At 52.0% G+C, this 15,075-nt stretch overlaps 1 protein-coding gene across 1 annotated transcript; it reads left to right on the top strand.

The window, feature by feature from the left end:
* Window positions 1-10,300: 10,300 nt before the first annotated feature.
* Window positions 10,301-13,486, top strand: Evx1 (even-skipped homeobox 1). Its single transcript, XM_038317785.1, has 3 exons — window positions 10,301-10,727; window positions 12,192-12,448; window positions 12,947-13,486. The coding sequence occupies exons 1-3, from the start codon at window positions 10,301-10,303 to the stop codon at window positions 13,484-13,486; spliced, it is 1,224 nt and encodes a 407-aa protein (XP_038173713.1).
* The last annotated feature ends 1,589 nt before the right edge of the window (window positions 13,487-15,075 follow it).

The following is a 15,075-nucleotide window of genomic DNA, read 5'->3' as shown; positions in this document are numbered from 1 at the left end:
GCAGGCCAGAAGAGGGCATCAGATCTCATTACAGATGGTTGTGAGCCACCATGTAGTTGCTGGGAATTAGACTCAGAACCTCTGGAACAATGGTCAGTGGTCTTTACCTTTGAGCCATCTCTCCAGCCCCCTGTTTTAGTTTTGTTATTACTATTGTTATTGATATTTGACACCTGAGAATAGACCCAGAAGCTTATATGTGCTAAGTTTGCTCTCTGCCAAAACCTAACTCCCCACCCTGCTGTCATACTGCTCCTTGTAACCCCTGTGAAGTCCAGTGCTTTTAAGATCAAAGGCCCATAGAAGCAGGCCTGGTTGATGGCAGGAAGTAGGGGAGGCCTGGCCCACAATATTATTCCCTTGGATTCAGCTGTTACCTCTGCCATTTAGTAAGCTGTGTGTTCCTGAGCAAGCATTTAATTCCTCTTTTGACTTAGCTCCTTCATCTGTATAATGGGCACAATGACAACTCTAGCAACCTACTGGAGTTGTGGGGGTTGAGTGGCTTATGAGCAGAGCACCTGACCTCGTACCCAGGACTCAGAAGACACAGCTATTCTTTATTCCTCAATCATCTTGGTACCTTAGGCCCAGGGGACCTAATATATAAAACTCACTGTATCTATAACTTATCAAATAACAGCCTATATAGAGTATGTGTAGAAAAATCTGGCAATGAGACACTATATACACATCTATAGCTAAATGTCTCAGCTCTTCAGGAGCCCTTCTAGGGATGTTTGATCTTAGCCTAAATTAACATCTTGAGATATTTCCAAAGGAAAGTCCTCATATGGGGTGGGAGTATAACTCAATAGTGAAACCGTGGGCTCATCCCAGTGAGAGTTCAATGGATAGAGAGTTCAATGATATCTTTGTGGTTGTTGTTTTGTTTGTGAGCTAGGACCTCCTATAGACTAGGAAGACCATGCACTCATTTTTGTGTATGTAAGTATATATGTTTAACTTTTAACACATTTATTTTATTTTTAAATTTTAGTTTATGTGTGTAGGTATTTTTCAGGCATGGAAACCCGTGCATCACATGCATGCCTAGTGTCTGCAAAGGAACGAAGAGGGTATCAGATTCCTTGGAACTGGAGCTACAGCAGGCAGTGAACTGCCACATGGGTGCTGGAACTAGAAACCCAGTTCTCCAGAAGAGCAACCAGTGTTCCCAATCTCTGGGCCATCTCTCCAGGCTCTTGTTGGTTTCTATTGGGAATGACCTTGAACTTCTGATTCCCTTACTTTCACCTCCTGAGTTCTGGGACTGTAAGCCTACACTGTCATGCCCAGTTTATGTCACGCTGGCAGTGGAACCCAGGGTTTTATGCCTGCTTGACATGTGTTCTGCCAATTGAGCTACATTCCCAGCTTAGGTATCTTTGTGTAACTCAAGCCTAAAATGCTGCATTCACGAGATACTTGCAGAACCATGCTCCCTTAAGGATTAATATGCTCATAATACTGGGAGCCTCTGGAAAACCTGTTTCTGTGCCCTATCCTTCCTTGTCCTCAGTTACTCTCAATGCTCTTCTTCTGCATTGTTTGTGTAAAGAGCTACTTAGAGGTGAGAAAGTAGAAAGGACAGGCATGCTGAAATACGGCAAATACAGTGCATGTCTCAGGCAAACAACTGCAGAAATGTGAGATCCCCAGGGTCGCAGATTTTGAGCCTGAATATGCATCGTAATCACTTGAGGGGCTTGTTGAAACACATTACTGGGCCCATTCTAAAGAATCTCTGATTTACTAGATCCCAGGGTGGAGGTCCCCGATGCTGTAGAGACCACACTTCAAGAGCAGTGTTGGGGGGAATCTGGAAAATGTTGCATGTTTATCAGTGGACCCCAGAATTAAGTGTGGAAATAGTTGCCCAAGATTTGTAAGCAAAGCAAGGCCCAGGGGCTCCATAGCCCTGGCGGGGTGAGTCACATCAAGTGTAACCATGCATGTTGGGAAGATGACTGAACTTCTTTCTGTCCCATGATACAGTCGTTATTGGGGGGGGGGTGTAGTTCTGCCCTGGTTCTCAAATGACTGGGGAGGAGGTAGGGTGGCTTCAAAAGAGAGCTACATCCAGGTCCCCACCTGTATTTAATTACAAGTCCTAGGAGCTGAGACTGTGTGGGCGGAGACCTCGCGGTCAGACACCTCAGGAGTCTAACTCCAGGGAAGGCGAACCCGGAGTGAGGCTCACTAAGGCGCCCAAATCAACTGACCTCTAGCTATGCAGAATTTGGGTGCCTGTCGCGGCAGAGCCCAGGGATCCGAGCCAGCGAGGATGCTGCAACAAGACGCGACTTCCGCCTCTGGCGATAGGCAGTGGGGGGCGCACCAAGACAGCAGTTCGAGAGCCGTGCTTTGTCACCGCGGCAGCGAGGGGCGGAGGACGCAGGATGGGACTGCGAAGACTGGATGGGACACCCGACTGTTTCTCATTAAAAAGGGGCATTCGCGATTGTGAGGCTGCACCTGGTGCCGCTGTGGTGATGAACCGAAGGGACATGGACACCATAGCGAGCCAGCTTGTGTGCATACTCCTCTCCTGGACCTCACTCAGCGCTTGTTTTCTGGGCTGACATCACTTCTATGCCTCCCTAGCTGGTAGGAGCTGTGTCCCACCCTCGGTGGCCCGCGGTGGTGCTCTCTCCAATACTCACCAGTCTGGGCCGGGGACACACACTCCCTCCACGTCGCGGCGCCCTGCTTGGCATCTTGCAGTTTATCTATTCTTTCTGTAGTGTCGGATTCTCTGAGTGTAACCCTAAAAGCCGCAGCCTCTCTGACAATTAGGGAAGGGTGGCTCTTGTCCAAATATTTCAATACTCAAAGCATCTTGATTGCCTGGGTGTTAGGGGTTGCAATGAGGTCACGGGTTCTGGGGAAGCAGGGCCAATGTCCGAACGAAAAAGCTTGCTTTGGGAAGCTCCTCGATATGAGGTAAAAATCGTTCGCTTTTCGCTCCTAGCTGTGTGTCCCTAAGCAAATTTTCTAATCTTTCCTCTGTTCAATAGCTGCACGAACTCATCTGGGTTGGGAGGGGACTTTATGAAAGTCAGCCTCCGGAAGTCTCAAAATCAAACAGAAGACCTTAGAGAAGTCCGGCTTCACCGACCAGTTGGACTAGCTGGCCTGGGCAGAGTAAGGGATGTAGGGTCAGTTTTCCCATCATGCACCAAGAAATTTCTGGTGTAGGATGCCTGACTGCATGCATCTCCTGTCGGGGACAAAGGGCAAAGAGAGTGGAAGGGGTGTCAACATCCTTCTAAGCTTGGAATCCAGAGAAGACAGGGAGACCAGCACTCATGAGATGCTTCAGGGTCAATAGGGGCATTTAGATTCCTGCATTCGGAGGTCGTTCTGGTGCCATGGTGGTCTGTCTCCCTTTTATACACTATATCAGTGGATGTGGTGTACACTGTGGAAGGCACTTGGAAGTGAAGCACGTGGAAAAGGCTAGCCTTTGGGTGAAATGCTGGCAAGCAGAGCAAGCATGCATGGTGCACATGCATGAAGTCCCAGGGGCAGAGGCGGGAGACTCACCCCACTTGAGGACAGCCTGAATACCGCAGAACTTCTAGTCCTACCAGTCTAGGCTACCAGCCAGGCTCTTATGTCACCCTCTGACCCCTCTGTAAAGTGCAAAGCCTCTTGGTAGCAAAGTGACTGATTAATTAGTTCAGGCAAAGCCCCAGGTTCTAGCTGCAGAATCACAAAATAAAAACCAAACCAACAAAAGCAGAGACACCCCTCCCTGGGCTGGGAAATAGTGATGTGGTAACAGCCAGGCAGTTCCAGGCACTCTTGTCTCTATCTCTATAGCCGGTCAGCCAGAGTCAAGTCTCACCTTTTAGGGAAGCTTCAGTCAGACCATCTCTCCTTGATACAGGGCTAGAGCCTAGAAGTTTTCAGTGCAGGGTGTGTACGGACCAGCCCTGGCATAAGCAGGCCTGGCCAGACACTTAGGTTTTGTCCCTTGGGCCAAGCAATCAGTAGGACAGTTTGAGGGTGAAAGCTACCATGTAAAGAAAAGCCCCAGATATATATTCATCTCCCTAAAAATGGACTAGGTCATTCTGCTTGGAGTACGGTAGCTCTAAAGGTCTTATGGGAAGGGAGAGAAATCCCAGAAACCAAAGACTAATTTCAGGACCTCTGTGAATTCTCTAGGAAAAAGGTTGCCAGATATCTATGAGGCTATAATTCCCAAGGAGTTAAATGTGTTGTGGTAGTTGGCTGGGCATGGTGACGACACATACCTGTAAATCCCAGCACACTGGCAGGCCCATGCCTGTGATTTCGAGCTAGTAGGTTTCAGGTTGCCCTGTGTGGCTGGTCTTTTGGCCCGGGGAGAAGCACTCAGAGTCAGTTGCAATGGTCTAAGGGGATGCCTTAATGTGTCCAAAATCAGCGATTATAGTGACACTTGGGTATTTCTGAGCTGGATCCTGGAGATCTGAGTTTCTACCTGCAGGCCCTAAAGACCTGCTTGGCCACAGTGGTGATATTTTCCTACAGGCCCATGCACAGTCTTCACCCAGCTGCCATTCCCTATCCTGTAGAGGGAGTGCTTCCAAATGGTTTACAGCTATTTTTTTCCTTTACTCCCCTGCAGGTTGGAGGGGAGTAGCCAGAGTTTCATTGTTCTGAGTTCATCAAGGAATGAGGCAGGAGAGAAAAGACCCTCGAAAAAACCACACACTGACTTTTTAGGAGGAAAGCCTCAAAGCCAGTGCCTGGTACTGTATGGAAACCAGCATGCCAGGCAAGAATTCTACCGCACAGATAACACCCCAGCCTCAGAAACTGGTTTGAGCGTGGACTTCAAGGCAGAGGGAGGAGAGTAGCATCCTCTTATTCATGCATATACTGCCTCCCTGTTAGGTTTCTTGGCTGCAAGCCAGGGATAATTCATTCTGTGCCATCCACCCCAAGCCTGCTGAGGCTGGAAAACATAAACCCACAGAATACAGAACAGTGGCTGATCTTACCACGGGACTCTTTGTCCTCCTGGGAAGACATGTATGATGGGGAGGTGTGGCGTCAGTGTGACTCTGGATCCTTTCCTTCAAGAAGCTCTTGGGGCTGGGAAAGACATGCTGAGGACCCAGACCTGGCTAGATTATAGAAAGACTGTAGGGGTTAGGTAGTAGTGGTGTACCCCTCTAATCCCAGAACTCAGGAGGCAGACCCAGAGGCAGGTAGATCTCTGTAAATTTGAGGCCAGCCTGGTCTACAAAGTGAGTTCCAGGACAGCTAAGATTGTTACAGAGAGAAATCCTGTCTCTAAAACCAAAAAAAAAAAAAAAAAAAAAAAAAAAAAAAAAAAAAAAAAGGCTGTGGAGTATTACCTCAACAGGGTGAAGAGAAGTCATTGCTGAGGGATTCCTCAAGACAGGCAAGAAGACAAGAAGACCTCATGAGGAGCCTAGGCCTGACATTCATCATGCCTTGGCTAATGCTAATCATTAGGTCATCCTACATCTGCAGGAGAAAGGTACTACAGCTCACCAGAGTCCTTGAACTCTTCTGTAGATGAAGAGACATGGATGTCAACTAGGTTTGTAATAAGAGCAGCTCTCACCAGGCGGTGGTGGCGCACATCTCTAATCCCAGCAAGCACTCAGGAGGCAAAAGCAAGTGGATTTCTGTGAGTTTGAGGTTAGCCTGGCCTCCAGAGAGAGTTCCAGGACAACCAGGGCTACACAGAGAAACCCTGTCTTGAACCCCCCCTCAAAAAAGAGCAAGTTTCAGAACAGTAATGATCTAAGAGACCATGCCACTTCTGTTAGATCAAGCCAAGGAGCCTTTGTAGGCAGGTGTTGAGAACAAACTGCATGGGCCCCATCCAGGCCTTGTCCGAAGGGAGGGGGTTTACATCATCTTAGGAAGGGCCTCAGGTGTCAATCCTTTCTGTTGGCTCTGCTCTAGACTGCTGTCGGTACTCAGAGTGAGTGAGGATATGGGTCCCTAGGCAGACAGCGGCAGAACAAGAACAGGAAGCAGCTAGACTCTGGTTTTCAGAAGATGAGGAGGGCAAGAACAGGAAGCAGCTAGACTCTGGTTTTCAGAAGATGAGGAGGGCAAGGAACAAAGGGAGAAAAGGCAGAACTGGATGCTTTTGGGGGTTCAGAAAAAGCATCAGGCATTGGGGGGCAGGAAGCACCCAGTTCCTGTCACTGATACCTGTGCCCTATACATCAGGATGCCCAGAGGCAGAGAACACTTGTTCAAACCGGACTTCAGAAGCCTCCAGATCAACCTTCTGAAGAGGAAAGGGTTCTGTGCTGCCCACCTCGGCTGTCCTCAGCAGACCTCTCCTCACCCCACCCCCACTCCCAGCCTGCGCCCAGGAACGAAGAGGAGTAGGTAATCAGTTCAGTTTTCATTTCTGGGGACCTGGAAACCCGAACACCTGTAGTCTGACTTCCTGTGAACCTTGTTCTCCTGGTGAGGGGTGGGGGTAATGTTCCCCCAAGGGGCACCACTCAATGACTCTGGACTCCAAAAGAGGCCTGGGCAGCTGATAGACACTCCCACTGCCGGCCTTTCTAGCTGCAGAGATCAAGCCTCACAGAAACTTCCAGGGAATAGCCCTGACACAGCTTGGAAGGTCACAGAGGGCTAGAGGACAGTATCTACGACAGCTGGAAGACTCTTACTAGTTAAAAAGGATGCTCTCTTTGTTCTTACGTTTGACCAAAGAAAAGTTAATTTTTTTTCTTTTTCTCTGATAACGCCCCCACCCACCCACCGGCAGGAAGCAGCGGCTCTAGCTCCAGCACCAGGTCTCCGGACTTTCAGCCTTTGCCTTTCACCAGGTGCAAGCTCCACGGTCCAGGCTTCGAAGGTGCTGGGGATGTCTCAGGACCGCTGTCCACCGCGCCTGGTGGGCCTCAGATCACCCAGGCAGCCCCCACAACAGCCGCCTCCTCTCTCCGGAGCTGGGTTTTCAGGCGAAGAAGCGAAGCGAAGCTGTTTCCCAGGGTCCGCGCGACTAGCAGCAGAAACAGTGCTTCAGATTCCATTTAAAACGACCGGCGCGACTTATCTCCCGTCGGCGCTCCAGGATTCCCTACCACTCCTAGCCAAGGCGGAAGCCGAGCCTGCAGCTTTTGAAGTTCAGAGAATTTCAATCGGCGGCCAGGAGCAGGCGGCACCCGAGCCTGTCGCCCCAGCGGGGGGGGGGGGGGGGGGGGCGGGGGGGAGGGCGGCAAATCGGCGGGGCGGCAGGGGAGAGGGATGTTCCGGGGCCGGACTCATTTTAGACTGTTGTTGCCCCCTCTTCGTTTTCGAAGGGTTATTCTGCTTCACGCGCTATCAGAATTCTTCTTCCTTCTTTCCTCTGTGCACTAAACAACCTTCATAAATACAACGACAGTGACGATTAAATTTAGCACACTTCCCACGCAGGGGAAAACAAAGACAAAACCCAAGACAAAACAAACCCGAAAACATGCCCTACTCCAGCACCCTCTTTTCAACTCTCGTTGGAAAAAAATCTCACCTCTCTTCATTTGACGTCGGCCAATTGCTTATTTTAGAAGTGACATTTAGTTGGATATCTTTTTCCTTTAAGCACTGGGGTGGGACGTTGGGGGGAGGCGATAATCAGTACGGACCTAAAAACTAAACAAACGGAGGCTGCTTTTAAAAAGATGGCCTGAAGTCTGGAGAGAAATGGAGGTGGGGGTGGGTGGAGGAGGGATGTTCATGAAGCACCGATAGGGAGCTTAGAGGAGGCTGCCGCCCCCCTCCTGGGGATGTAAGGGGTAGCCCTGCTCCAGAAGACTGACCCAGGAAGGAGACTAAGTGGCACCCCTTGATCTCACAACCCTGCTCTGCTTTCATCTCCAGGGAAAATACTGAGTAAAAAGGATCAAACGTCGAACATTCCCATTGAATGCAAAGCTGGGGGCGGGGCAGGGAAGCCCAGAGTCACTGTAGGGATCAACCTCCCTAGGAGGGGGGGGCAGTGGAGGAGGCTGTGAGAAGGTGGTTTGTTCGTGGGGGGTGGGCAAGGAGAGTGGGTGTCACACAGAGGCAGCACTGGAAGGTTTTGGTGCTGCTGTATAGTCCTGAGACAGACCTAGACAGTAGAGAGAGCAAGCAAGGTGCGGGGGCACACAGGCTTTGGCTGCAGTGAGGAAGGCGGGACAAGCCAGAATGGGTGGCTACTTCCTCATGGCAGAAGGACCCACTATCACCCCTCTCCGCCCCCCACATCACTACTCTTGACCTCTGAAATATTTCTCTAGATTTCTGGGCTAACAGTGCTCAGCAGATGGTGGCTTGGGGACTCACAGGGAGTGGAAATACCCACTGGACACTACCCTCCATGGTCCTCTGCCCTTGTCCCCCAGGCAAGGTTAACAAATATTTGCTGCATCATGACAGAAGAGAGCAGGAGTGTGTAATAGGGGGAAAAACCGTCCATCCCCCAGCCCCGACCTCTTGCTTCTTCCATCATTTCCTAATCCCAAATGAGAAAGATTGAGGGAAGGAAAGGTGGTGAGAAAATGAGAAAAAGGGAAGACAGAGCTGACAGAAGTTGTAGAAACTTTCCTGAAAGCCCAGGCTTTGCCTAGTGGCAGAGAGAGCTTTTTTTCAGCTAGGTGGGCAGGCCGCTGCTCACTGGGGGAAACTGCCGTGGAGGGGCCAGAGAGAGGGAAGCTCAACCCAGAAGGTGCTCACCTCTCATTCTCAAAGATGAAAAAGACCCAACCCACCTGCCAGGCTTCCAAGGAGAGTCTATGTTGTCTCCAAAACAGCAAGTCCCAGAATTCCACAGCCCCAGACCCTGGGAGTTTACCTCCCGTCTTCAAAGAATACCCCAGTCCCTGATCACCTGGTTTTTCAGGACACTTCAACGACTTTCTCTTCTATCCTCAAGTTTTGGATATAGAAAATCTCTTCTGGGAAGAGTCCTGGAGAGGACTCTACAAGTTCAAACCCTGCTGGTGCCATTTGTCACACTCTCCACTCTATCCACAACTGCCTTAAAACCCCCAGTAAACGCCAGCACCTTCTCCTACCTGATATCCTTCAGTGCCACCAGAGTAGGGCCCCTGGTTGCCAGCACCTCTTCCTTTAGAAGAAGCCATTTGTGGCAGAATTCGTTGCCTCTGAACAAATATTTAAAACACACAGTAGAAAAAGAAAGACCACTCAGACCCCTTCCCCATCTGACTTACCTGAAATAGCCTGGAGACCGCAGGAACCAAAAGATGTTTTCTTCTGTGAATAGCCAACCCCAAGTCAAGTCAGGCCATCTAGCTAGGGAGAGAAAATTAACAAAAACAACGCATCATCGAACACTTCGAACTTAAGCCAGGTTATCTGGGGGAGGGGAGATTTTCTTCTTCTTAAATCATGGAATACCGAGTCAGCACCCAAGGCCAGTTTTTAAAGAGGGGGAAAAAGATTATCTCTTGATTCTTGGGGAAGAAAAATAAACTTTGGTTCTCAGAAAAGAGACAGGTGGGGTTGGGGAAGACGAGGGAGGAAAGGGTACCGCAAACTCTCCAGACAACTGGAGTGGGATTACGTTTTTCAGTAGCTTGTAAAAATTTTTTTTGAAGCCGGCTTGACGGACAGGCGGTTGCATTAATGCTCAGAGAACCCGGGTTTGTAAGCAGCGTCTAAAAAGCAGCTACGAATGTTTCCATTAGTATTAGCTCGAAACACCAAGTTAAGAAAATAGAAGTCAAAACAACAATAAAATTTCAAAAGCGTTCTCAATTACCGAGTCCCGCTGCCCCTGTGGAACTCGCTGCGCGCCTTAAGCGCTCCCTTTTCTGTCTGCGGAATTCCATTTGCATCCTCTCTGCCTGGGTGTCTCCCTTTCTCAGTGTGTGTGTCTCTCTGTTTTCACACTCTCCACCCCATTCGAGCGAGGCCCACACCTGGCGCATCACTGCCGAGCCATTAGCTGCGGATCTCCTTTCATCTTCGCTGTGGCAGACGTTTCTATTTATCCACTTGCGTTCGCCGAGTGGCGTCACCAGCGGTACTGTAATGACGATTGCAGCAGGAGGATGACAGCTTAGAAAGAAGAGGGCAATGGGGCTTCCTCCCAGAGGCGGTGCGGCACAGAGGAGCGCTCGCATCACAAGGTGACCCTAGCTCCCCACTGCCATTTCCGCGGTCGCCGAAGACACCGCGCTGGGGCTACTTGGCGCCCGCCTAGTCTCCTGGCCTCCTTAGCTCCTTTTCTCAGCCAAGATCCCAGGGAGCCTGGGGTTAGGAGCTTACTTGGGGGCCATCCCCCCTCCCCCCTCCGGAGAGCCCGGGGATGGAGAGCCGAAAGGACATGGTTATGTTTCTGGATGGGGGTCAGCTTGGCACTCTGGTTGGTAAAAGGGTCTCTAATTTGTCCGAAGCCGTGAGCAGCCCACTGCCTGAACCGCCAGAGAAGATGGTGCCCCACGGTTGCCTGAGCCCGCGAGCCGGCCCTCCGTCTGCCCGGGAGCGTGGCGGGGGAGGCCCGGAGGAGGAGCCGGTCGATGGACTAGCAGGCGGTGCTGCAGGGCTGGGCGCCGAGCCACGGTCTGCCGGAGCTGCCGTGCTTGGCCCGGGACCCCCAGTCTCCTCCGCGGACAGCCTTTCTGGCCAAGGGCAACCCAGTAGCTCAGACACCGAATCGGATTTCTATGAAGAAATCGAGGTGAGCTGCACCCCGGACTGCGCCACCGGGAACGCCGAGTACCAGCACAGCAAAGGTAGCCACCTTGCCCCTCCGCTCCCTGGTCCACGCACTGCGCCCACACTTTACTTCATCTCAGGGCAGGTGGAAGATACTCCTTTCCCTTGGGGCAGGATGGCTGGGGTGGGGGTGGGGGGAACCCCTGAACAACTCTTATGCTTTCTGCTCCTTGGTGTGTGTGGGGTCTCTTGTGTTATCGTATTGATGGGACTCAGAGTGACAGATCTCAGGAATATTAGGAATATTAGGCGCACACCAACCCGCCCCCCCCCCCAGCTTTTTGTAGGAATGATTTTGCTGAGCAGGGAAGACACCTTGCATCGGGTAAGGCAAGATCAAACGCTAGTCTGGGCAGTTTGTGACTGGAGGGGTGCAAGGCGCATGGAGGCGCGGAAGCCAGGAGTATATAAAGGACCGTAAAATCGTGGCGGACTCTGGTCTCCAGAGTGTTGCAGCCCTCCGACCAGTTTGCACGTCGGTCAGAGGTCCAAATTACCTTGTCACTTCCCGGGCTGGCGGCGCCAGGTCGGAAATGGTCCCAATGGTCTAATTGCCTTTGGTCTCCGGTTGCATTTGAAAAGGCGGGGATTGGGCCCTCCCCTCCCCCTTTCCTTCAGTCTCACTTCTCCACCCAAAGGAAAAGCAGCTGCAGGGGGCTAGAGCCCCACCCTTCTCTGGGGTGGGTCTAAGGGGTTGATACTTAAACTACAGAAACCTTCTCACCAGGGGCTAATGGGAGTGGGGGTGGATAGCTCAGAAGGGCGCCTCTCTCTACGAACAATATCTACTCTCGTAGGAACGAAAAGCTGGGACCTGGAGCCCATCAGCAGACACACCTCCACAAAGCCATGGGAATGGGTGGGAAAGGCTTGCACCTACTTCTAGGCCAAGGCAGCCAACACCGCCTTGTTGACTACCTACTTCCTCCTCCAACAATCCCGTCACCGGCATAACCTAGATTCTCTACTGTACCCTGTCCTCACAACCTGCACTCAAATCTACCCTCCCTGCAATGTGTGCAACCTAACACATTCTCACACCTGTGCAGGAATTCTGGCACACACCCAAGAGCAAGAGCACTCACTGCATGCCCAACAATCCGCAGTATACTAACCAACCTCAAGAGTTCATAGTGTTCCAGCACCATGCTTGGCCATCCCTGCCAACCGGAGCAGAGAGCTCAGGGATTATGCCCTTTGCTGTACCCAGGGGCAAGAGAAGGGGAAAGGAGATTGGAAGCGGTTAGACCCAACATGCCTCAGGTCCAGGTCTTCCAAACAGTCACTTTAAAGTTGCCCCAAACCCTCTATTCCAATCATTCAAGACCTTCTGCCGATGCTTCCAGAGTCCCCCCTCTCATCAGTGACTTGAGGTAGCTGAAGGGTTCTCCTAATGTCTCTCCATCAGCCTGAAGTCAGTGTTGTTTATGTTTGTGTTGTGTCTCTGTGTATGCACCTGTGTGCTCTGGGCTCCTGTGCAGGGTCGGGCTCTGATGCACTTGGCGGCAGTCCTAACAGTGGCAGCGAGGTCCCCAAAAGCAGCGGTGGCAGCGGCAGTAGCGGCTCACAAGGCACCCTGGCCTGCAGTGCCAGTGACCAGATGCGCCGATACCGCACTGCCTTTACCCGGGAGCAGATTGCACGGCTGGAGAAAGAGTTCTACAGGGAGAACTATGTATCAAGGCCGAGGAGATGCGAGTTGGCAGCAGCCCTAAACCTTCCTGAAACTACCATCAAGGTATGCTGGTCTAGGACGCTCGAGGCGGGTATATACCCAGGTTAGTAGGAAGAAAAGGCCAGTCACTTATCTCCTGAATTGCCGTTGGGGAGTCTAGGCGTGGATATTCCAATCCGGGGATGTGCAGAATTGCCCTTTGACAGTCCCTAGGCAGCCTCTGCTGCCACGAGGTGACTCTGTCCTTTTCCTAGGCAAATAGTCTACCGAGGCAGGTGACTTAGAGGAAGTGTCTCAAAGGATAGGGAGGAAATGGGACATAAATCTGGGGGAAATGTCTTTTACCTCCTCAGACCAATCGAGGCAGGTCCTGAAATTTGCACCTTCACTCACAGTGGGCAAGGAAAGCGGGTCCCTAATTCTCCTTCCGACGGTTTCAATCTGGGATGGCTGTGGGTGACCTGTTCTTCCCCGCCCTATGGGTATTGCTTCCCCATGCTCATCCCGAGTTGGGTCTGGGCCTCTTGCAGTCATCCAATACACCCCCTCCTGTCTCCCCAGGTGTGGTTTCAGAACCGACGCATGAAGGACAAGCGTCAGCGGCTGGCCATGACGTGGCCGCACCCGGCCGACCCCGCCTTCTACACGTACATGATGAGCCACGCGGCGGCCGCGGGCGGCCTGCCCTATCCCTTCCCGTCGCACCTGCCCCTGCCCTACTACTCGCCCGTGGGTCTGGGTGCAGCGTCCGCGGCCTCGGCTGCCGCTTCGCCCTTCAGCGGCCCGCTGCGTCCGCTTGACACGTTCCGCGTGCTGTCGCAGCCCTACCCGCGACCCGAACTGCTGTGCGCCTTCCGCCACCCACCGCTCTACCCGGGCCCGGCGCACGGACTGGGCGCCTCGGCCGGAGGCCCCTGCTCCTGCCTTGCCTGCCACAGCAGCCCGGCCAATGGGCTGGCACCTCGGGCCGCTGCAGCCTCGGACTTCACTTGTGCCTCCACCTCCCGCTCGGACTCCTTCCTCACGTTCGCCCCCTCCGTGCTCAGCAAGGCCTCCTCCGTGTCATTGGACCAGAGAGAGGAGGTGCCCCTCACCAGATAAGGGGTCGCCCTCGGGCTGCTGGCTGCAGGACGCCATGGGGGTGGGGTGGGGGCCCTTAGGGACTCCTCCAGAGTCCCATCTGCCAACCCTCTTCCCAAATGCAGAGGGGGAAAGGAGAGGGCACCACAAAAAACTCGGTCTAGAGGATCCAGGAGCCCCGGAAGTGGCAGTGGCCATCTGCTTGGGAGCAGGAATGGAGTGGGAAAGCAGAGGTTGTGGGAGCTTCCTCTAGGGAGGCCGGTCTTTGCCATACTCAGCCAAAACCACAGCGCTGTCAGAGGTGGAGGCCTTGGTTCAACAGCTAAACAAAATTCAGCGGCAACAACCCACCCTCACGCCCCTCATACCCTGTACCTGGGCCCCCACTCTCCTGTCAAGGGCAAGCATTGAAAAGGGAAATCGCTGTCTCTTGGAACAAAATGTTGTGTATGCAGAGCAGGTAGAGATTAATCTTCAGGAGCTTTTCCAAAGCGTGGCAGGGGGCTTGTTGATGGCAACGTACCAGCCATATAGGGGAGAGATGATTTACTGCTAGGGAGAATTTTGCCCCTTGGCAAGGAACCTAGGGCTGATTCACCTTCCTGGAGCCTCAATTGCCCAGCCTCTTTCTGTTCTAGCCTCTGCCAGTCCCTGACCTCTTTCCGTATTCCTGCCTTTGTGGTGTCTCTCAACGTGCCACTCCAGCCTTCTCCCTTTCTGTTTCAGGTTGCAGGGAAGCTGCAGGGGTTCCAGGGTCCCTAGGAGAGCAACCTCTTCTCCCTTAACCCAGCACACACCCTGATTAGCAAGTGTGTGAGGAGAGTTTTTGAATGTTGAATGTATGTATAATAATGATCAGCACTCTGCTGGGCCACTAAGCCCAGAGCTGAGCTGTTCTAACAAGGCACCCTGGGAAGATCTTAGGGAAGGAGACTTTTACGTCCTCTCATCGTCTCCCCACATTGCGACAGGGCCTTGGCTTTCAGCTGCCTGTAGAAACCTTCAGCACTTCTGGAGGACCCGGTCTCTACCCTTCACTGGGGTTTATTTGGGAGCCACCCACGGACTCCTGTACTCATCCTTTTAGCCAGCGTTTGAGGAAAAGGACAACTTTAATCACCCAATGCAAGCTTCACCCCACTGGGAGGGAGTGGTTCTTCCTCTGTAGGGCATGAATTTGGTTTGGTCTGGGGTTTTCCTTTGCAACCCAAAGAATTTGCTGTTATTTGTTAACCATATTGCAATAAAAGCTGAACACAATTCTTACTTTAGCATTTAAACATTGTTGTTTGCATCAGGGAGCACGTTTACTATTTTTGAATTTCCAATTTAGCTACCATGGACATGGATAGAAAAAGAATGAAAAAGATGGGCTCACAAAGGGGTCTCCGAAGTCCCTGTTGGACATTGGCAGGCTCCAAACAAACATTGCTGGAGATGGAGGGCTGTCTTCCAGCTGCCTTGGGTGTAGTTCTGGGACTACCTGAGACTTGCAATAGATAGATGGGACCTCCCGTAAAGTGTTGAGTCCACCTAGGGCTCACCCCTCTAACGGATGGATCCTTCAGTTGCTACAATAGGGGAGCCCAGGTTTGCCATCTTGAGACCTT

Source organism: Arvicola amphibius, chromosome 2 (genome assembly GCF_903992535.2).
Source record: "Arvicola amphibius chromosome 2, mArvAmp1.2, whole genome shotgun sequence".
Classification (NCBI taxonomy): Eukaryota; Metazoa; Chordata; class Mammalia; order Rodentia; family Cricetidae; genus Arvicola; species Arvicola amphibius.
Note: the sequence above shows the minus strand (reverse complement) of the source record. Positions and strands in the feature narration are given on the sequence as shown.

What these genes read in the sequence shown, in the direction of transcription:
- Evx1 (XM_038317785.1), top strand. Translation starts at nt 10,301, where the DNA reads ATGGAGAGCCGAAAGGACATGGTTATGTTTCTGGATGGGGGTCAGCTT. An exon ending in CGAGTACCAGCACAGCAAAG is followed by an intron (nt 10,728 to 12,191) that starts GTAGCCACCTTG and finishes GCTCCTGTGCAG; the next exon opens with GGTCGGGCTCTGATGCACTT. An exon ending in TTCCTGAAACTACCATCAAG is followed by an intron (nt 12,449 to 12,946) that starts GTATGCTGGTCT and finishes CTGTCTCCCCAG; the next exon opens with GTGTGGTTTCAGAACCGACG.